This window comes from Leptopilina heterotoma, unplaced genomic scaffold (genome assembly GCF_015476425.1).
Source record: "Leptopilina heterotoma isolate Lh14 unplaced genomic scaffold, ASM1547642v1 Lhet_11, whole genome shotgun sequence".
In the NCBI taxonomy this organism is placed as follows: domain Eukaryota; kingdom Metazoa; phylum Arthropoda; class Insecta; order Hymenoptera; family Figitidae; genus Leptopilina; species Leptopilina heterotoma.
Window position 1 is genome coordinate 1103011 of NW_025110829.1, and position 23147 is coordinate 1126157.

The following is a 23147-nucleotide window of genomic DNA, read 5'->3' on the forward strand; positions in this document are numbered from 1 at the left end:
AGATAAATTATTTTATGATTTACTATTTATCTGGAGGTCATATATTATATTAATTGAAACTAATTTAGTACATGCGTAGTAACAAAATAAGAAAATAATTTTTCTCTTTTTATTTAAAACAAATAACACGCAAATCGATTAAAAATAGTAGTCTGTGTTACAAACCAGAATAATAAATTTATGTTGTTCCTTTTATTCGAGCTTTTGAGATGGCTCTTATTTAAATTCGGTTTGGGGAGGCACCAAGCTGCCAGGGTCTTTAAGGCCCTGTTTAATTGTGTGGGTTCGTGATCCTACTTTTAAAAGTTACCGTTTCTGCTTTGTTTTAACTCTGATAAATAATTATTTCAATTTACTTTATTTATTTCAGGAGTTTTAAAATAAATAAAATCAGATTTGGTATTCACATTAAAATTTTATTTTAACAAGATTTTAAGAAATTTATAAACTTGCACATGTTTGAAAGAGAATTAAAGTTGAAAGTAACATTAAATCATTGAAACGATACAGACTTACCGCTAAAATCCTTAATCCTACCGACAGGGCATAATTTCTTTTAGACAGCGCAGGCGCTACGCGCGCGGACTGGCCGGTCGAGAAACAGGGATCCTCCATCGGGCAAAACACAAGTTGAATTTTGAAAATTAAGTCGTCTATGCGACCAATTTTTATTTACGCGAACTCGCGAATTATGTGGGGCCACTGCATTGAGACGGCGCAGGTACTACACGTACGGACTGGCCGGGTTAAGAAACAAGATTCACAATTGTTAAATATTTAATTAATTGGAATCTCACTCAAAACAGCTCTCACTGGACTCCGTCGGTTAGAAGATTCTATTAAATTTTTCGTCTGCCTTTCGCGTTGTACTTGATATGTTATACGCGGGGGTCCGACGCGCAGACGGGCTTAGTCGCGGCATTTCCTACTTTCTTGCGATCAACAGATCTGTCAGGCCGCAGCCAGGACAGGTGTTGATCGCTTGAAGAGAAAAATTGTACAGCAGCGATGGAAATATTGCGACAAGCCTCTACTCCTTGTCCTAATGCCAAAGTGGGGTAAATTTGTCAACTAAGGATTTTTAGAATTAGAAGTAGGGATGTTCTTGAGGCCCATTGGACTTTGCATTATGCTGACTTTTCTGATTGCATGCAGTTTTCGTGAGAACGGAAACGGCGTTGTTAATTTGATACTTTTTAGAAACTATTTTTATAACTAAATATATAAATTATAATTATATTGTAAAGAAAGAATTTTTTATGTATAATTATAATTTATTAATAGTTATAAGTGTTTAATATAAGTTGTATAAATAACGTTATATTGATCCTACATTTTATAAGTTACTAGTATATGTACTTTGCATTCATAATTATACATATACACATATACATGCAACTTACAGTCCTCCGGCATTTTATTGTTAACAATAAGTTACAATAAAATGTTTAGCTATTATCAAATTATTTTCTGTAAATTTGGAATAGTGCATAAAACGAATAAAATATATACGCTTCATAAAGCGTTGAGTCAGCCTCCAAATGCATGTGCATTTGTTATGATATTCTAGTCCCTAAGTTTGTAGGCCCAAAGGGGAAAAAGGAAGGAGAGACAAGAAAAGACAATAGGAGAGACAAGGCAATGAGCAGAGGCATGTGTAGCATGCTTGTATGTGTGCCCGTAACGCGAAGAACTCAAGGGTGTGGTAGTGTTAGATCTTGTAGCCATCGGAATCAGTGGATGTGCACGTATACACCCTGGTCGTCTCAATCCATGTGTGGAATGCATTACTTTTGATTATTTTCAAATGGAGGTTTCATTTATTATATAAAAATTTTAGAATTAATACTGTTCATAAATTTATGCATCTAATTTATAAACAGTTTATAAAGTATTTAATAATAAACATGTTTTACTATTTCTGTCCTATGTTTTGTAGCTTTATTAAACGATAATAATTAAAATAATATTAGCTGTTAAGTACCTTGTACGTAACAATCCACCATGGAAATTTTCTGTTTTCGTCCCCGAGAACTTTTTGCTTAAAAGATAAGACAGAAACCACATAAAACATATTGTCAATTAAATTCAATTTACTTCTCAACTGTAGTTTTGTACGTCAAGTCGGTAGGATTAAGTTTCGTTATTTTAAACTTGCTTAAAGGTTTGCTCGATTCTTTGATATAATTGACATAATATTGATTTTTGGTTCAATAGTTTAAGGTATGTTTTTCGATGTCGATTAGTTAATTACTAGATAGCGCTACGTATTACTCCTAGATTTACAATTTCACAATGATTAACAGCTACAAATGTTTACATCTTTATTTTTTTTTTGAAATCATAAGTTCAAGAATTTAACACAGGAGTATACATTTTACTAGATCAGACAAAGGCAAATTAGACTATTCTTGAAATTATAATTTTGTTGATTGAACTGTAGCTGCCATTGAAAGCTCAAACATGGCTTCAAATGAACGTTTGCATATCAAAATCTTTAATCTTAAACTTTATATATTTCAAAGATCAATGTGAGTCATTTCAATAAAAAAAATTTTTTTTTAGCAAACTTCCATTTTTTTCACATTTGAACCTTCAATATTATTTCTTTTCATACAAAATTAAAATGTAGTCAATTAATTAGATTCATATTTTAATTGCAGAAATAAAAAATTAAAAAAATTAAATAATTAGTTATTTGAAATCTAAGTTTTTGATTTCGGACGTAATATTTATCTCAGCGGATCATGTTGCATATTATATTATGAAAACAAAATGATCCCTCGAGACTTACATATTTTAATTATTCTTATGTTTCTGGAGTTTTTTTTAAGTAAATATCAAAAAGAAATCGTGAACTCGGTGTTTATCGAGAGGCAGCAATCAATTTTACAATTGATAAATTTGCTCAATACAATACAGCAATCATGGTTTTACACGGTAAACGATAGTTGTTTTTCTTTTGAGGTAATTTAAAATTCTAAACATATGATTAATTTAAGGTAAAAAGAATGATTTTGAAATTTGAAGATAGCTTTAATTTAAACCATAATACGATGTACTTAAAAAAACAGTTTCTTTTATCGACAGGCTTTATTGCACAGAACATTATTTTTAGCTACAATATTATTGGTTAAAACCTTTTTCATATTATCAAGTAAAATTGATTATTATTATTTTTTTTTAAACTGAATTCTCAACAATGTGTTCATCTATTACTCTTCAATTTGCAACTGAACAATGGACAACAACTAAAAAAAAAGAACACAATTTTAATTCTTTAAAATCATAACATCAAGAATTTACGACATTTATTCTTTAATAATTTTGACAAATGCAAATTAGACTTTCTTGACATTGTAATTCTGTTTAATGAATTGTAGCAATCGTTAGAATTCAAATACATCGTGAGATAGCCGTTCGCTAATAATGGCTATTTTTTTGTAAGGCACTTATTTTTTTTACAAATTAAAAAAAAATAAGAAATGTACGTATTCCAAACTGACATGTTATTAAACCTTCAATTTTAAAATTAAATTCGATCCATTGTTTCGTTTATACTTTGAGTTACAAAAATTGAAAGTTTATTTACATATTTTCTTTTATTGCTTGTTGTAACAAATTTTTTTTTTTATATCCAGGAAATTGTTTATACACCCTAAAATATAAGCTGTTTATGTTAGACTTGAAGCATATCACGGCGAATCAATTTGCATTACATATTCTGAAAACAAATCTACCGAATTAATCGAAATAACAAACAATTTTTGGTTTCTGTATTGTTCTAGTACAATACAGCAATCTTCATTATAAAGAAAATTGTCTTGTTTTATATTTAATTTCACGGAGAAAACTGGAGTATTCAACTAACTATCTGGAGGGAAAAGTTAACTATTCAGTTTTCTCAGTGTTATGCTGAAGTTAATTTTTTTTAAAATTGATTTAAATTAAACAAAATTAATTTTTAGATTTTAAAATGCCATGAATTTTAAATAAAAAAGGTTGATTTTAAAACAGAACAATTTTGTTTAACGCTTGTTGTTGCACAATGATACAGTTATAAATTTTGACAAATTGTTGAATTTCAAACAGGCGAAAGGAAGATGTTTCCATAAGAATGGTTCCATAAGAAGAATCTGAAGTGACTGGTTTGTATTATGAGGTGTTCTCCATCCTTTCTCATTATCAGTTGTTAGTAGATTAATTAATAGTTTTAATGATGATGAGCGATAGGTTGATTGAGAATATTTTCCTTTCTTTTAGAAAAGATGATTCATTGATAATTATGCCAAAGAAACTGGATTTTAATATATCTATAACACAAGAAAATTATATGATCATATAATACTTTAAGATTTTGTAGATTGCGAATAATTCTTCCCTTGTGGACTTTATTGAAGTTTGTTTAGAAGTGAGATAACCTGTTCTAATAAAGCTAATTTAAAAAAATTGTTTTTTTTTTACTTTGTTATTTGTAATACTCAAATATACACTTAGGCCAGACACTGCTATTGTGATTTTAGTTACATTGCAAAATTGTTTCTTATAACTGAATATTTCTATTTAATGACCTTTTTTCCCAATTATAATATTCGAGCCATTTTAATCATGTAACGAAACAATAATCTGAATACTACAGTCTAAAAGTGAAATTTTAACATCTAGAATATTTAATTAGTAATATTAGTTATAAATTAAATTAAAGAGAATAAAAATCTTTTTTTTTTTAACTATTTCATATAAATTTATCAATACATAAAATAAAAGTAGATTAATTGATTTTTAATTAAATTTGCTTGCAAGTAGAGATAATTACAAGAACGCAATTTACAATTAAATATACACAAACACTAAGGCTAGTTTGTTTATATGGTATAATTATTTTATTTTTATATTTAGTTTAATTTATATTGTTCTAAATTTGTTCAATCTAAATTTATACTGCCTATATGATCATATTAGTTTTTCCTAATTGGTTTAAGAAAATAAAAGATATATATATATATTTTTTTTAATTGTTTTTTTTTTTTAGTTTTTTTTTTTAATATTTCTTTTTTTTATAATGCTAATTTTTAGAATAACGTCAAAGGAATTTATACTTATAGTCAATTCGGCCGTGAACGGTTATTGACTAAATTAAAATCAAAACAAATTAAAACTAAAAAAATTTATAGGATTATTATAATTTTAAGAAAACCTATCAGCCTTCTTTCAAAGTTATTATGGTACTTTCTAGCATATAGTAGTATTATTTACAATTAATTTATTGTGTAATATATTTTATAAGATTATAAGATTTTTTTTTTTAATCAATAAACTAATTAGATGAATAATGACTTAATCATCGGTATATTTATTTATAATTAAAAGATTAAAATTAATTGTAAATAAATTAAATATATATCTTACTTCTTTTAATTTATTGCATTTAATAAAAACATTTGTACATCATACTTATTTATTTTGTGTAATAAAATCTTACTAACTAATATAACTAACAATATATATTATTATTATAACTAATATGATTTACCAAATAAAACTAAATTACTAACTAAACTTCCAAACTAAACTAACTACCTTATTAACTGACTTACTGAACTAACTAACTAAATTAGCAAACTAGACTAACTAATTTACTGAATTAACTAAACCATTTAACTTTATAACATTCATCTACCACTATATCCTTAAATTATTAAAATTAATCAAATTATTTATTAAAGTTATAAAAACATCCAAAAAAAATTTTCTTGCAAGGCGTTTGGGATAAAGTTCGTGTACATCTCGTGGTTAAAGAATGATCCCATGAGAGTGATTACAGCTCTCGCGCAAAATCACGTACTTTCACCACTAGTTGTACTATATACTTTTTCACAATACAGTTATTGCAATATGATATATGTACGTAAAGATAAATGCTTAAAGTTGTTTCGCTTCTCTTGAAATTAGAGGTATAATAATTGAAAATTAAAATTATTTGTAGTAAATTTTTTTTTTTGAAAATGTTTTAAAATAGGATTTATTCTTCATATACAGTTGAATATGTTTATTTAAAGTATAAAATTGTTCAAGTTAAATTAATGTTCAAACTAGTAGTTGTTATTTTAATATGCGTCTATTAGTGCACTAAAAGAAATAATTAGTTCTAACTAATTTAAATTAGCCAATAAAAATCACTGCCAAATTTTAGTTGTTATTTTTATTTAATTAATTACTAGAATCTCTGGATAAACAAGTTAAATCCATTAATAGAAATTTTTTTAAGTTTATTTATAAAGATTATATTTTTGACTAATAAATTAACAGCAGCATACTTCACCAATTAAATTATTTTGGAAATTTAGTTAACTTAACCAGTTTTTTCATCGATATGCACACAGCATAATCTACAATTCTAATGCTGAGTAATAGATGCTCTTGGTGATTTTTTATAACTTCGGTTTAAAGAAAAATATTTTTGTCCAAAATTTATGTATTAGTTTCAAAATATCGTGAATTACTAGTTTAATAAGGAAAGAATCCAATCAAAACTGTCAAATTATTTGACAACATAAAAACTTCAATATTTAATTTTTTTTTTTTAGTCCCTTTGTTAGAGAAGAAATTTTCGCAACCGACATCACCTTTTTCCTAAGGTAAAGCTTAGAATTACCAAATACTTTCTTCATACCAGCTGTGTCCTTGAAGTCAACCTTGCTGATTAAGCATGGTGGAACATGTGCCATATCATAGTTACGCTTATCTCAATTACTGATGCATGCCAGGACAGGAATCATTTATTTTAATTTGTAATTATTAAATACTTTAATTAATTGTTAATTAATGATAACTTGTTATTATAATTTGTTGTAAAAAAAATTTTTTTTTTTTTAATAGAATTAGCCAAAGTATATCTTTTTTTTATTAAATAATTTCTTCACTTTTTTTTTTAAATAGAATTATAATATTTGTAAGTTTCCTCGACTTAAAATAGAAAATTTATATTCTTGCCCTTCTAGATGACATGCATCATTGTCCCTTTTATAATACAAAATACACAGATTATGTTAAGCTATAAGATATAAACATGTGCAAGTTTATCTTAAACTATTCATTTATAATTAGGTTTGATTATATTTAAGCCTCATTTAGGTTACAAAAATTAAGAAATATTTTTTTTTTTCAAAGATTGATTTATAATATTCCACGCCACCACGGAAATTTTCTGTTACTTGTAACGAAAATTTCCGTTTCTGACAAGGTGAAATTTAGAAGCAGAAGTAACGGAAAAGAAAGATTGAGAAAATTATAGCGATACACATACACCATATATACCAGTTTATCTTTCATCCTGTATTTTATTATCAGTGTTAAAGAGTACTAGACAACAAAATGATAAAGCAGCAATGTCGATATAAATTTTTAACCCTTTTAAGAATCGTTGGTTTAGAGTTGCATTCGATCAAAAAGATTTTTTTTTAACTTGTTCAACTTTATTTGATTCATAATGAGTCTATGTTTTGTTTAGATAAATTAGTCTATCCTTTCTAAAAAAAGACATGGGATAAAAAAAATCGAATGCACTCGAAAGTGTAACTCGAAAAGTATCGAAAAGATTAAGCATCGGTAATATGAATAGAAGGGCGAACTCATGTTTCCAAATGAAATTGTAGTACATTAAAAATTCACATATACTTAAGAGATGGAGCTGCAGTCTGAAATTATTCTTTTACTACTAAATAAATAATAATATAAATAATAAATAACATATAATTTGTAATTAAAAATATAATTAAATTAATAGAAAAATTTACACTTAAGCAAAAAAATATTTTAAGTAAAATAGAATTTTATTTAAAAAATTATTAAATTGAAAAAATTAACATTAAAACTTTTAAAAATTGAACAAAAATGAACATGAAATAGAAGCAACGAAGACGGCCGAAGGCCGTCTGAGGCGCTAGTTGTTATATATTAAGTAGTTTCGATTTGTAGTTGACTGTTAATATTATTTCTATACATTGTTAAAAAAAAATATTTCATATATTTTATTTCTTTTTTTTTAATAATTATTTTTTTTAATAATTTGTATAAAATTTATACATTTATCGAATTTTTAAATAACATGAATGTAAGTCCTGGAAATATTAGTTTACATGATAGTAATTTTAAAAAATTTATAACTGTAACGTAATATTGTTGCCTAAGTGAATGTTTATTTTATAAACTTCAATTATATTTAATTTATATGTGATCAATACATGATTCTTACAACATTCTATGAATTAATAAAAATCTATTGTTAAATTTTTTGTTTTAAACAAATTATATAAAATATCAATTCTCAACAATGAAACACTGTCTGATTTTTTTTTTCGCAAGAGTCAGTTTAGAATACATTTTTCTCTTAATTTACAGATTCACGAATTACAGGGTTCAGATCGACTTTATGACTCAAAAAGAGTCGCTTTAGTCACAAATTCACAACAAAAGTCATAAAAAGTCGCATGAAATTTCCAAAAAAAATTTGCAAAAAGGTCGTATAAAATTTTAGAAAAAAAAAACAACAAAAACAGGCAGGATATTGTAAAAATTGTAAAAAAAATGACAAAATGTTAATGGGGTATGAAGAGTTCAATTACTAAAGAAATGTAATTAAAATTGTAGAAAATAAAAGTTGAATTGAACCCAAGAAAATAATTTTGAAGAAGTTGGAATAACAATATTGTTTCAATATAAAATATTAATTTTATCACTCGGGAATCTTTAATTAATTATAATAATCGTGGTATTCCCTTTTTCTGTCCACATCCGAAATCCGACCTCTGCATGCGTTTTGCCTCCTTCCCTTAGAAAACATTATTCGACAGTTGCTTGAAAAATCGAAAATATGCAGGTACTTTCAAAAATGGCAAATTCAAAAAAAAATTTTTTTTTTAAACTACTTATAAAAGTTCAGGGTTGTCACAAGTCTGGAAAACAAGGAAAAGTCAGGGAGATTCAAAATTAAAATATTGTGACAACCCTAAAAAGGATTCTAAATCAACCCTTAAAAATTTTTTTTTTAAAGTTCTTTGTAAATTTTAAAATACATTTGTTTAAAATTCAATTTTACGGAATTTTGATTATTTGGAAATTCTGCAATTAAGTGAGAAACATTTTTGAAAATTTTACAAAAAAAAATTTACGAAGCAAATTCCAGCAATCATTTAGAAAAATTCTCATAAACATTTAGAAAAATTTCATTATGAAAATATAGAAAAATTATTTGTTTATTTAAATACAAAGGCATACGATTTATTAAGCAATTGAATATTTCTTAAAAGTTAGTTTTTATAAAGAATTTTATCAAAAAAAACCTTTAAATAATCGAATTCTATTACCAAATTTTAATCAAATTCGTAAAAATTGTAATTACATTTTCGAAGGAATTCGATTAAAATTTGTACTAAAAATAATTAAAATTATGTGACGAGCTTCATTATTTAAGAAAATAATTGAATTCCTAAAACAAATTTATTATTTATTTATTTATTCGAAAGTTTATAAAAATAATTAAATTTTTAAAACAATTCTATTATTTATGAAATTAATTAAATTAACGAGAATAATAAAAAAAAATTTGTTAATAATTGAATTTCTGTTAAAATTTTTTATTTTTTTTGAAAATAATTTGTAAATGCTTGAGTAGAATTATATTAAAAATTTGAATTCTTTTAGGAAGTTTATTAAAATAGTAGATATTGAAAATCATTTAAATGGGGAAAATGGTTAAAAGTAATTGAATATTGGAGAAGAATTTTCTTATTTATAAAGATAATTGTAATTATGATGTGAAATCTTTTTTTTTTTTATTTTAAACATAATTGAAATTTTTCAAGCAGAATTTTATTACTCTTTAAAAATATAATTGAATTTCTGCAATCATTTGTAACTTTTCCAAAATTCAAAAAAAAAATTTTTTTTGTTTTTAACTAACATTTTTTTTTCTATAAATCCATAATTTTTAATAATTAGGGGAGAGGGCCCCAAGGTGGCCAGGGCCCTAAAGAAGTTATAATTGTAGTAATATATTTATTTAACAAGAAGTTATTGATATTTTCAAATAATTTTAAAGAAATTCGAAAGTGTTCGTAACAGAACATTTTTTTTTTAGTCAAAAAAAAATTTTAAAAAGTTGCAATTTTATTTTCAATTAAAATATGTAATTAACGGATAGAATTTATGAAGACTTTTCTCCCTTATTTTTAGAAAACTTAGAATTTTATGAATGCAATTGTAATTAAGAAATAGAAAGAATGAAAAAAATTTTTTTTTTAATTAAGAATTTTCTAGAAAAAGATTCAGAATTCTCTTTTAAATTTTTCAATTTCAAATTTTATTTTATTATAAATCATAAAAAAATAGTACTATAACTTTAAACTTATTAATGATATTAATTTCGATTATAAAACTTGTGTCAGAATATTGAATTTTCTTTAGGTTATATGAGATAAATAAAATTTTTTACAAATTAGTATTAACCTACAAATGTATAATAAATCAATATTCTCATTAGACAGAAAATTAATATTTTACAGACAATAAGACGAATTTTTTATAATTGGCAGTAAGTTTTTATTGCTTTTGCAATAAACATTTTCTAATGCTGATAAGAGATTTTTTTGTTTATTTTAAAATAGTTATAAATATATTCTGGAAAAAAAATTGTAATAATTAATTATTTGTTTAAAATCATTTAAAATAATATGACTTCAAATTGCTTGGAATACATAGCGCAGCATGACATTTCCGCGCGCTTGCGCGATGATAGTTTGTCTAGTGCATAATAATAATAATAAATACATTTTTAAAAAAATACAGGCTTACACTATTCAAGTATTCAAGTTTTAAAGCAAAATTTAAAAAAAGTATTACAATTTTTTTTTTTAATAATTATAAAAAAACTGTAGAGAATAACTTAACTTTGAAATAATATAGTTTTCACAGCACTAACATATAAAGATAAATTTTTACACACCGAAAAGTATGTGCAAAGAATCTCTTTATAAAAACGGTCTGTAACGCACAGTTTTTTTTTTCATTATACACTGTTTTATCTTTTCATGATTATGTATGTATGCATTTATTACTATATTGAATAAAATGTATACTGCCCTCCACCGCACAAAACCATACAGTATAGTATAGTATAGTATAGTATAGTATAGTATAGTATAGTATAGTATAGTATAGTATAGTATAGTATAGTATAGTATAGTATAGCATAGTATAGTATAGTATAGTATAGTATAGTATAGTATAGTACAGTACAGTACAGTACAGTACAGTACAGTACAGTACAGTACAGCACAGTACAGCACAGTACAGTACAGTACAGTACAGTACAGCACAGCACAGTACAGTATAGTATAGTATAGTATAGTATAGTATAGTATAGTATAGTATAGTATAGTATAGTATAGTATAGTATAGTATAGTATAGTATAGTATAGTATAGTATAGTATAGTATAGTATAGTATAGTATAGTATAGTATAGTATATCATAGTATAGTTCAGCACAGTACAGTACAGTGTAGTACAGTACAGTACTACAGCACAGCACCACACAGCATAAAATAGTACTTCTCTGTACTATACTACACTTTCGTCACTCTTTAACCTCGAAAGTTGCTGCTTCGGAGCAGAGTTATGTTGAAAAAAAATGTTGTATGCTACTCGCGCGTAAAGTTGATTATACGAGGGTGTTTTTTTTAATAAAAGAATGAATAATGGTAATATAATATTGTATGATAAATTTAATAGTTTGTATATTTATTGTAATTTATTTTTTACTCGAAGACAACTCTAATAGTAGAGTTGAGTAAGATTCTTTATACTCTTCATTCAAGAAGACTGATCTTACTAATCCTTTGTAAAGGGTAACTGTTAATATACTTGATTTAACTAAATGCATGTACACACAGGATACATTCCTTTTCTTCGATAAATAGCAAGCGAATTTGAAAATAGGGTATCAAAATTACACCACCACGGAAATTTTCTGATACTTGTAAAGGAAATTTAAGGAAAATCATTTAAGCAAAAATTTATTTAATATATTAAAAATAATTTCAAACAAAAGACCTTATTTACCTATTTCTTACAATTAATAAGTTTTTCCTTTTAGGAAAGTGTTTGAATGAGATAAAAGAATAAATAATAAAAAAATTGCATAATAAATGTAATTATTTTGAATATTTTTCTTAATAATTTTTTTTTAAGGAGCTCTAATAATAAGGGACAAGTAAGATTCTTTTTACTTTTCATTTAAGAAAAGTGACCATACTAATCCTTTTGTAAAAGGCATTTAATAGTTTACTTGATATAAATGCGTGTATGTGTACACAGTGTATATTTTATGTTTACAATAAAATGGATAGTGTATTCGAAAATAGAGTACTGAAATTTCACCACCACGGAAATTTTTTTGATACGTGTAAAGAAAATTTTTTTGTAAAGATAAGAAAACATATTTTACTTTTGTTATAATAAATTGTAGGGTAGAAAGAATGTCATAAGTCACAAATTTTGTAATATGCAAATCATAGTCCGTCTTTCGTCTCTTTAGATGCGTGGACCAGGTGTCATGATCTTATAGAAATCTGATACGCAATGTTGAGATACGAGCAATTCACAGAGGATTCGCATATTAAAATTTTATTACTGAAAATTAGAGACAAATAACAAGTAAAGAAATTTAAAGAGTTTAGAAAAAATCTTATTGATTGATCGGTTAATTGATAAAGCAGTAAAATTATCCCCATAAAGAATATCTACAGTCATACCAAACCATTTCTTTTTTTTTTAATGACAATCTCTATGATATCCTAAATAGGCAATTTTAGTATATCCCATGGATATTCTCTACATTAAGGAGAATAACTCATTCACACATTCCAGGTTATCCCTCGGATACTTCGAGGGTGCAATTTGTGCATATAAATATAATCATCAAAAAACTTAAATATTATTAAAAAAAATTCCATTATCAACCGTGGAATATCCTAGAAATATTCCAAAAAAATTTAATTTAACAACATGGTATATGTTCCGAATTAAGTTATTTACGAAATTGCAATTATATTAAAATATCCATGCAACATCCCTAAGATATCCCAAGAATATCCTCCTATTTTTTTTTAGTTTTATTTCCCCTTTTTTTTGATAAATTTTTTTTTTATTTCAGGTTTTCCATTTCTTTTTCTTTATTTCATTTTTTTTTTTACTTTTTTTCTTAGTTATGCTATTTTTTTTATTTATATATATATATATAATTTTTTTTTTTTAATTTCATGTGTCTTTAAATGCGATTAAAATTATTATTAAGTTAATAAAAAAATTTGTATGAAAATTAAACGTAATACTATAGTCCGCTAGACACATGAAACATTATCAGTGACGTGTGTAAGAATACCACTGAAACAATATTCTTGAAAAGGATATAGAAATTTTAAAAACTGATTGAAACATAAAGAAAATTTGTTTATTTATTGCAAGCACGATGGAAAAGCCTGGAATTGATCAAATTTATATCCTTGTAATCAGTAACTGTTCTGATTATTGTTATTTAATTTAGAAAAGACATAAATTTTAATTTTTTTATTAAACTTTGAAAGTTAATTATATTTAAAACTCCTGAAACTTCAAAGTATAGAAAGCTAAAAATTTATTAAATCAATTACTTTGCTAATTAAAGATTTTAATAATTACAAATAGTTTATTAATATAATTTTAAAAAAAGGTGAATTATACTTGCAGAACTTATCAAATTTGGATAACGATCCCATCTTTTTAAATTTGAGATTAAGTAGATAAGTAAAAATGGACAAATTTGGGCATTTTATTCTTTATAAATAAAAAAATTGTTTTTTTAAAGGATTGTAGAGATTTTATAATTATGTTTATAGAACAAAGAAGGAAAAGAGAAGAGAATAAAATTCTATTTTTAAACAGTGTAATAAACTTAACAGATTTAACACGGAGGCTCTCCTAGACGGGAAGATCGGGACTTACAACGGCGCTTCCTAGTGTAAAAGGAAAGAAGAGAATAACATTTTCTTCTTTCCAAATTTCAATTTGAAATTCACCAGGATTCGACCAGAAGTTTTCCCAATCTTGCGGCCTTGTACCCACAACCGGCGATTTTGACTTACTAGTCGCTATAATCAGTTAACACTAATTCTAGCGATTACGTGTTTATAACACCATTTTTTTTTACAATTTCTATTTGAAAGTTTTATTCTTTACAAATAATTGAATGATATTTTATAGGCCAAATTTTTAAGAAAATGAATATAGAAGTTATGAATAAAATAAACTTACATTAAATTACGTAAAGTTTCATAAAAGAATTAATATTGTCCAGAATAAAACTCATTTCTATTGATGATTAGATTTCTGTATTCAATGCCTTTAGGTTGATCGAGTCGTCATCAACGACAATAGTCGGAGAGCCAAGATCAGATTAGAAATAAGTCATCATCAACAACTGACGTCAGAGAGACAAATTTCTAATTTACTTGAGACAGAGTTGTTCATATTTTCCAATTAGCGATAGGAGTTCTAAAAGAGGATCAATAAAATATTAGAATTCAATGTCTTAGTCATTAAGTCATCATCAACAACTATAGTCGGAGAGCCAAAATCAAACTTGGATTAAGTCGTCATCAACAACAAAAGTCGGAGAGCCAAATTCCAAGTTCTTTCCAAGACAGAGTTCCTTATATATATATTTTTTAATTTTCTCGTAGTAATTAAGGAAGAAAGAAATTTTTTTTTAATTAGATTTGATCTGTACTGTAGTAAAAAATAATAAACGACATTTAAAAAATGAAGAATAACAATTAGAAATAGAAAATTTTATAAAGTCTAAAATGAAATGTAGAATAGGTAAAAATTAGATTATAGTATTAGAAGGTTAAGTTAAAATTCCTTTTAATTAAAAATGGTGCCACTGGTAACAAATGTTACCGGGTAACGAAGCAGGGCGGTAACGCGTAGGAAAATCCCACCGCTGCCACCATCAGCTTGTTACAAACCAGAATAATAAATTTATGTTGTTCCTTTTATTCGAGCTTTTGAGATGGCTCTTATTTAAATTCGGTTTGGGGAGGCACCAAGCTGCCAGGGTCTTTAAGGCCCTGTTTAATTGTGTGGGTTCGTGATCCTACTTTTAAAAGTTACCGTTTCTGCTTTGTTTTAACTCTGATAAATAATTATTTCAATTTACTTTATTTATTTCAGGAGTTTTAAAATAAATAAAATCAGATTTGGCATTCACATTAAAATTTTATTTTAACAAGATTTTAAGAAATTTACAAACTTGCACATGTTTGAAAGAGAATTAAAGTTGAAAGTAACATTAAATCATTGAAACGATACAGACTTACCGCTAAAATCCTTAATCCTACCGACAGGGCATAATTTCTTTTAGACGGCGCAGGCGCTACGCGCGCGGACTGGCCGGTCGAGAAACAGGGATCCTCCATCGGGCAAAACACAAGTTTAATTTTGAAAATTAAGTCGTCTATGCGACCAATTTTTATTTACGCGAACTCGCGAATTATGTGGGGCCACTGCATTGAGACGGCGCAGGTACTACACGTACGGACTGGCCGGGTTAAGAAACAAGATTCACAATTGTTAAATATTTAATTAATTGGAATCTCACTCAAAACAGCTCTCACTGGACTCCGTCGGTTAGAAGATTCTATTAAATTTTTCGTCTGCCTTTCACGTTGTACTTGATATGTTATACGCGGGGGTCCGACGCGCAGACGGGCTTAGTCGCGGCATTTCCTACTTTCTTGCGATCAACAGATCTGTCAGGCCGCAGCCAGGACAGGTGTTGATCGCTTGAAGAGAAAAATTGTACAGCAGCGATGGAAATATTGCGACAAGCCTCTACTCCTTGTCCTAATGCCAAAGTGGGGTAAATTTGTCAACTAAGGATTTTTAGAATTAGAAGTAGGGATGTTCTTGAGGCCCATTGGACTTTGCATTATGCTGACTTTTCTGATTGCATGCAGTTTTCGTGAGAACGGAAACGGCGTTGTTAATTTGATACTTTTTAGAAACTATTTTTATAACTAAATATATAAATTATAATTATATTGTAAAGAAAGAATTTTTTATGTATAATTATAATTTATTAATAGTTATAAGTGTTTAATATAAGTTGTATAAATAACGTTATATTGATCCTACATTTTATAAGTTACTAGTATATGTACTTTGCATTCATAATTATACATATACACATATACATGCAACTTACAGTCCTCCGGCATTTTATTGTTAACAATAAGTTACAATAAAATGTTTAGCTATTATCAAATTATTTTCTGTAAATTTGGAATAGTGCATAAAACGAATAAAATATATACGCTTCATAAAGCGTTGAGTCAGCCTCCAAATGCATGTGCATTTGTTATGATATTCTAGTCCCTAAGTTTGTAGGCCCAAAGGGGAAAAAGGAAGGAGAGACAAGAAAAGACAATAGGAGAGACAAGGCAATGAGCAGAGGCATGTGTAGCATGCTTGTATGTGTGCCTGTAACGCGAAGAACTCAAGGGTGTGGTAGTGTTAGATCTTGTAGCCATCGGAATCAGTGGATGTGCACGTATACACCCTGGTCGTCTCAATCCATGTGTGAAATGCATTACTTTTGATTATTTTCAAATGGAGGTTTCATTTATTATATAAAAATTTTAGAATTAATACTGTTCATAAATTTATGCATCTAATTTATAAACAGTTTATAAAGTATTTAATAATAAACATGTTTTACTATTTCTGTCCTATGTTTTGTAGCTTTATTAAACGATAATAATTAAAATAATATTAGCTGTTAAGTACCTTGTACGTAACATTAATTAATATTATTAATTTATTTTATTAATTATTAATATTATTAATTTATTTTATTAATTAATATTGTTAATTAATTTTTTAAATTAATTTATTTTATTAATTATTAATGGGCTTCCGTTTCCAGTACCGTTGAGTTGTGCACGCGTTTGTAAAGGGTTAAGAGTTTTTGGCAAAATTTTGAGTATTTTATTGAAGGGTGGGTAGTGTAGTGTTTGAGATAACAAAGGAAATAGTGGTGGTGAAAGTAAAAAGAGTATGTGTGCGAGTGGGTAAGTGTGAGTGATAAAAAAGGTAAAAAAGAGAAGTGAATGTTGTGAGGTTAGGTTGCTTGAAGTGAGAGAAAAGAGAGAGAGACAGTGGGAAATATTGAAGGATAAGGTAGATTTCTGGAATGGCTGAATTTGATTCAAGTAGTGTGCGAGAGAGTGAGAAAAAGGCGCGAATATTTAAAACAGGGATTGGGAAGAATGGAAAGGTGATGACGTGTGAAGACTGTATGGACTTGATGGAGTTAGTGGAAATGTTGAATGAGGCAATGGAAGAGCGTTTTGTGAGAGTGAGGAAGAATTTTGTAACGGAATGTGAATTAGGTGATGAGAGGGGTAAAGAGATTGATGAATTAGATGAGGAAATGGAAAGGATGCAGGAAAAGTGGAAAAGGTGGGCGAGTGAGTTGGAAGGTATGAGAGAAAGAGTGGATGATTTGGAGAAATTTATATTAGAGAAGAAGGATGAGGATAAAAAAATGGAGGTTATGTTAAAAAAGGGGGTGAAAATGTGTAGTGAGGAGAGTGAAAGTGTATATTATGAACAAAAGGTGAATGAGCTGAAAAGAAGAGTGGAATGAATGGAAAAGGATAAAAGAAAAAGAAATATAATGATTAGGGGTATGACTGCAGGTTTAAGTGAAGGAAGAAGAGAGGTGGGGAGACTGGCTGAAAGGATAGGGGTGAAAATTAATATTAGGCAGATGAAAGCGATGAGTATGGATGCGAATGGAATTCCGAGGATGTGGTTAGTAGAACTGGGAAGTGAGGAGGAGAAAGAGGAGGTTATGAGGATGAAAGGAAGGTTGAAAGGATGTGTTGAGAGAATAGATGAGGATAGAACGTGGAGGGAAAGAAGAATAAGATGGTTACTGGGAGAGAAGGCGTGGATCGAAAGAAGGAATGGAAGAGAAGTAAGAATGGGTAGGGAATGTGTGTGGGTGGATGGGGTAAAATGGTGCGTGAGAGAATGTAATGGACGAGTGCTTGAGGTTGGAATAGATGATCGGGTGAATGGGGAGAAATGAAGATGGAGGTTAAGGATTTAAAGGGGTGGGGCGTTAATGGGGAATCAGTCAGTATGGACAAAGGGGACTGGAAACGGAAGCCCTGGCACTGGCGAATTTTGAGTGGATGAGTGTGATGAGAATAGGTTAAGTTGCGTGTTGGTTAAGTTGTTGATGTGGAATAGGAGCGACGTTATAGGTTAAGAAATTTTGTACATATAGAATAAGTTGACTTGTAAATGTATCTGGGAGTCTCGAACCCTGCCTATTGCAGGGAGAGTAAATAAACAAATATTAATTATTAATGTTATTAATTAATTTTATTAATTAATATTATTAATTTATAATAATAAATTAATTAAATTTTTAATTAATAACAAATTAAAATGAAAAGTTTTAAAATATTGGAAAGAATAAGAACAAATTTATCTCTAGCAAATAATCAGTCGAGCTCTCTAGTTATTAGACATTATTGCATCGACATGACAAACTTAGAACTATAATTTCTAGGAGTACTTTAAAGTAACATTAAAAAAACTAGACAGAAGTTATGTCTAGCCAATATCAAATTCAATTTGAATCTTTGACGAAGAGCGTTGGTCAGTAACTTCACAGTTATTTACCAGTCCACCTAGAATCAGCATCCGTGACAAAAACTGTCCAGTAACTTGAACAATCGAGTGGGTCCATGAGAAATTTCTACTAGGGAAAATCCGGAAAAATTGATACCTACTCTTTTAAAAATTTGTACAAATTCGTTCCAAATTCTAATTTTGATTCCTAAAATTATTTAACCTTTGAATCCGAGATTAAGTATTGAACCATTTATTTGTTTAAAAAAGATCTCATTCCTTTTAAATTAATTATTCATTATTTTCAATTGAACCAAAGAAATAAGAAAATAATAGAAAGTGTTCCTAAGCTATTGGATGTAAAAATCCAGGCTTAAAATAATTTATTAATTAAATTTTACTATTTAATTAATATTAAACAAGTATTATGTTATTTACCATATTTTTGGGACATAACAGTGGATATCGGCCTTTTTTTAAAAAAAATATCTATTGATAATGCATGACCTCAAATATGGACAAAAAACGTGATTTTTACACTTTCAGGTCAGAATATTTCGAAAGCCTGACATGTTGGGTCAATTCTAAGGCCAGATTCGGACTTAGCACGTCAAAAAGTTTTGGGAAAGTATCTTCCGGTTCTTGGCTCTGAGATGGACAAAAATTTTGTCGGCCTGTGTTATTTAAAAGTGTACAAAGTGTACTAAGGACACGTTCTGAAAACTATTCGCCAGACATTCAGTCATTAGGTGAAAATAATAAGATTGTTGACTTTTGACATTGATTTTTTTCTCTCTTTTTTTTGATAATTTAATTTAGAGAAAAGAAATTTTGGCCACGCGCTAAAGTTACATTTTCAGTGCCAAGAATAAATTGTAATTATTTATTCTTGGCACCAATGTGAGTACCCACTTGTGGCTCAACGTTTGCCGTCCTTTTTCAAATTAAATTTTAAAAAAATTGACCTGAAAATCATGACAGAAAATAAACTGGTGTTGTAATTTTACCTTTGTTGAAATAAAAAATACTCTTCTATAAAAATTAACTTTTATACCCTGACGAAAAATTATTAAAATTGTTTTTCTTTTTCATATATTTAAAAACAAATAAATGAAGTCTGTTTTATACTATACATTTGTAATTTTACTTTGTACGCGCAATTTTCCAATTAAAATGAAACAATTACTTCCAATTATTTTTATGTTTCGCATACAATATCCAAAAGTATTACAAAAAAAAAGAAAAGAGGAAAATGAAAAAAAAATTCCGCGAAAAGTGTTTGACTAATTGCATTTAGTTTTATTTGTTGCAAAAAAACGATACCTAGAATTTTTTTATTTTACGTTACAATATGTTTGAAGCAGGTTGAAATTTTATTCAATTATTTCACGGTTTATAAAATATTTTGGCTGGAATACGATACCTATAGTTGAAAATTTGTTTTTAAGTACATATTGGGCGTATTTACGTTGTTCGTTATTGTTTATTAACAAATTAATAAACTTTACAATTTACAAAGTAATAAAAATTGCAGTTTATAAAATCGCAAAAATCCCATAATTATTTTTAGCATAATAAAAATGTTTAAGGTGATTAAAAATTATAAAATATAAACAAAATTAAAAATATGAAACATAATATGAATTATGTTTGTGAGGAATATACTAAAATGCAATAACAACAAGAAAACAAACAAATGTAAATAAAAAATAGAATTAAATGCATTTAAGATAAGGAAAAAAGTTCTTTTAAATTTTATCATATTTTTTAGATATTTGAAGATATTATGGAAGACGTGACCATTTTTCTTTCAGAGGCCAACACCAGTTACGAGCCAATAAGGTTTTTATGATTTCCCTTTGCGACGCAGATGTGACCTCATTCTTTTTTTTTTTTTTTTTTTTTGTTCTTTCGTCACGTGTCTACGCACGCGACAGGCGAATAGCTCGTGTGAAATAATTCACCATTTGGATATATAACTCAGCTAAAGAAAAATGAGTTCCTCAAGTTTACTACTTCTTGACATAAAAGGGAAACTGGCACTTTCAGATTTTTTCTCAACTAATCTTCATCAATATAAAATTCTCCTCCATTAAATGTTACTCGAATAAAGTTTCTTTTTGACAAAATTTTTTTTAACTTGATCCTCCATTTCCATTACTTTAAAAAAAATTCTATTTCAAACTATGAATTTTATTATTGTTTTAAAAATGATGAATGTTGATTTCTTTGTCACGTCCGTGACCTTATACATCATATCCGTATACAAGTGATTCATGGAACCACAAAATCTAACAGTATGACAAATCTATAGAATCATGATGTCGTTTTACAACTTTTCAATGTATATGTAAACGTGCAAAATGGGAGTCATCAGTCAGATTTAAATCAACATTAATTTAATTCAAATCAAAAAGATTGGATACAAAAGAATGCACTCGGATAATGGGGGTATGCTTTTTATTTTCATACTTCATAATCGTATAAAAATAAAAAAACATTTGATAAAGAAGGTAAATTGCGATATGACGTAACGTTCTGATGAATTTATTATCAATTTTTAAAACCAAAGTTTGTAGAAAATCAAGTTTTCATTAATTTTGCAAAAATTCTTCTTGCCATTGTGCGTGAATTTATTATAGAAGGCAAAAGAGGGTGGAGAATTTTTTTTTGTAAAGAAACTTTTACTCTTTTAGTTCCAATAAGTACCCATAAATTATCACTTAAATTAAAATCATTGGCAATTAAAACTATAATCTTTTCAACGGAGCTGACAACTTCCTTTCCATTAAATTTCCGACTCAAGCCAGGAAGTTGAAAGACCAAGGACTTTACTCATCTTAGTATTCAAAGGATTAAAAATGACTGAGTTACGAGCTAAAAACTTGAGCGTTGAATTTCCTTATCGTACTTACCTCGTTGACCCACGAGTTATTTATACTTTTTACAACTCAGTTCAGCTTTTCAGTGAAGCTTTTATTTATGACACAATGAGTCTCTTTCTCTCTCATCTCACTCTCTTATTCAACCTCTCTCTCTCTCTTTGTCTTTCTTTCCCGGAATTGAGCTTGTCTACTATTCTTAATACATTTTTCTCGCTCATTACTTTGTTTCCTACTTTCGATATGCATCTCATATTTTATTGTCTCACAAACAAAAGTAGCACAATGAATAAATAAATTAAAAAATAAGCTGCAAAAAGAGGAATACATTTTAGAACTTATCTTCGAAATGGAAAAAATTGTCTTTTCAATTTCATTATAAAATAATTTATTATAAGATTTCCTGTAAAAATTATAAACGGAAAAAGAAACTAAATCTAGAAAAATTAAAATTAGTGGTTTTCGTAAATATCTTTTCTAAATAAAAGGAGTAGATAAGGAAAGCCGGTTATAATTCAAGATCCCTGTATCGACATTTACCGACACTTATTAGCTCAGACTCAAACCATAGGGAGAGGGGCAATGTGTTATTCAGAGGACGTTGCCAAGACGGATGCATGATGTCGTTATAAATGACTGAGATCTTTAAATAAACTTACGATTTACAACCCCGATTAATAGATGCAGTTCTGGTGGCGGTATAATTTCTAAAAAAACAAGTTATGAGCTATAATTTTTTTAACACACTATTTATGACCCAAAGAACTGAAATCCACAAAAAATTTGATGTGCTAAGAACTTTGATCAAAAGTTGGTTTAAGCCAACAACTTAATCCTCTGGTGTTGTTAACTTATCCCCATTCCATACCCATGAAACTTAACTCTGAAAGTTCTAACCAGACATCCAAATAAGTGACGATTTTTTACGATAAAGGTCATTAGCATCAGCAGAGGGTTAACTATTGCCCAATTCAGTCAAATCTAATTTTTAAACAGAATTCATGTTTTCAAAATTATCTAAATTTGTTTTTAAGCGACATCAGTCTGAGTGATACTGGCAAATCCCAAGAAACCAATAAAGCAAACAATAGAACAATATAGAAACAACCAACCTAACAATTAACCATTAAGAGGAACTACCGGTGGTATCTTGTATCGAGATCACCTCTGCACTCAAATCGGAAACTAAGATAACGACTATTAGTTCCAACACCGGTTCTAATCGTTATCCTTTCAAAGTAAGATTCAATTTTCAACGTTAACCTAACGTCCTTGTCATATTTGAAAATTAGAATAACCCTAGCATGTAGTCAAGATATCTATGGACGTCCCTGGAACATCATACGGACATCCTAATCTTAAATTTGGTTCAATTTGAAACTAATTTAAAACGAGTAAAAACCGCTGCCAAGTTGTATATTTTTATTATAATTTTGGTGCCAATTTCATAAACAGTTTGCTTTCTCATAAAAATAATAATAATAGAAATATAGGAATAACTTTTATAAATATGGTAAGAGTGA

The 23147-nt window shown here is 27.7% G+C and overlaps 1 protein-coding gene across 1 annotated transcript in view; it reads right to left on the minus strand.

Moving 5' to 3' along the window:
* Positions 1 to 4101: 4101 nt before the first annotated feature.
* The window catches only part of LOC122503860 (MFS-type transporter clz9-like), a 253319-nt gene continuing 234273 nt past the window's right edge, over positions 4102 to 23147 (minus strand). The window contains exon 5 of the mRNA XM_043614618.1: positions 4102 to 4313. Within this exon, the coding sequence (XP_043470553.1) occupies positions 4305 to 4313 (9 nt within the window). The 3' untranslated portion in view covers positions 4102 to 4304. The remainder of the gene's footprint in view (positions 4314 to 23147) is intronic.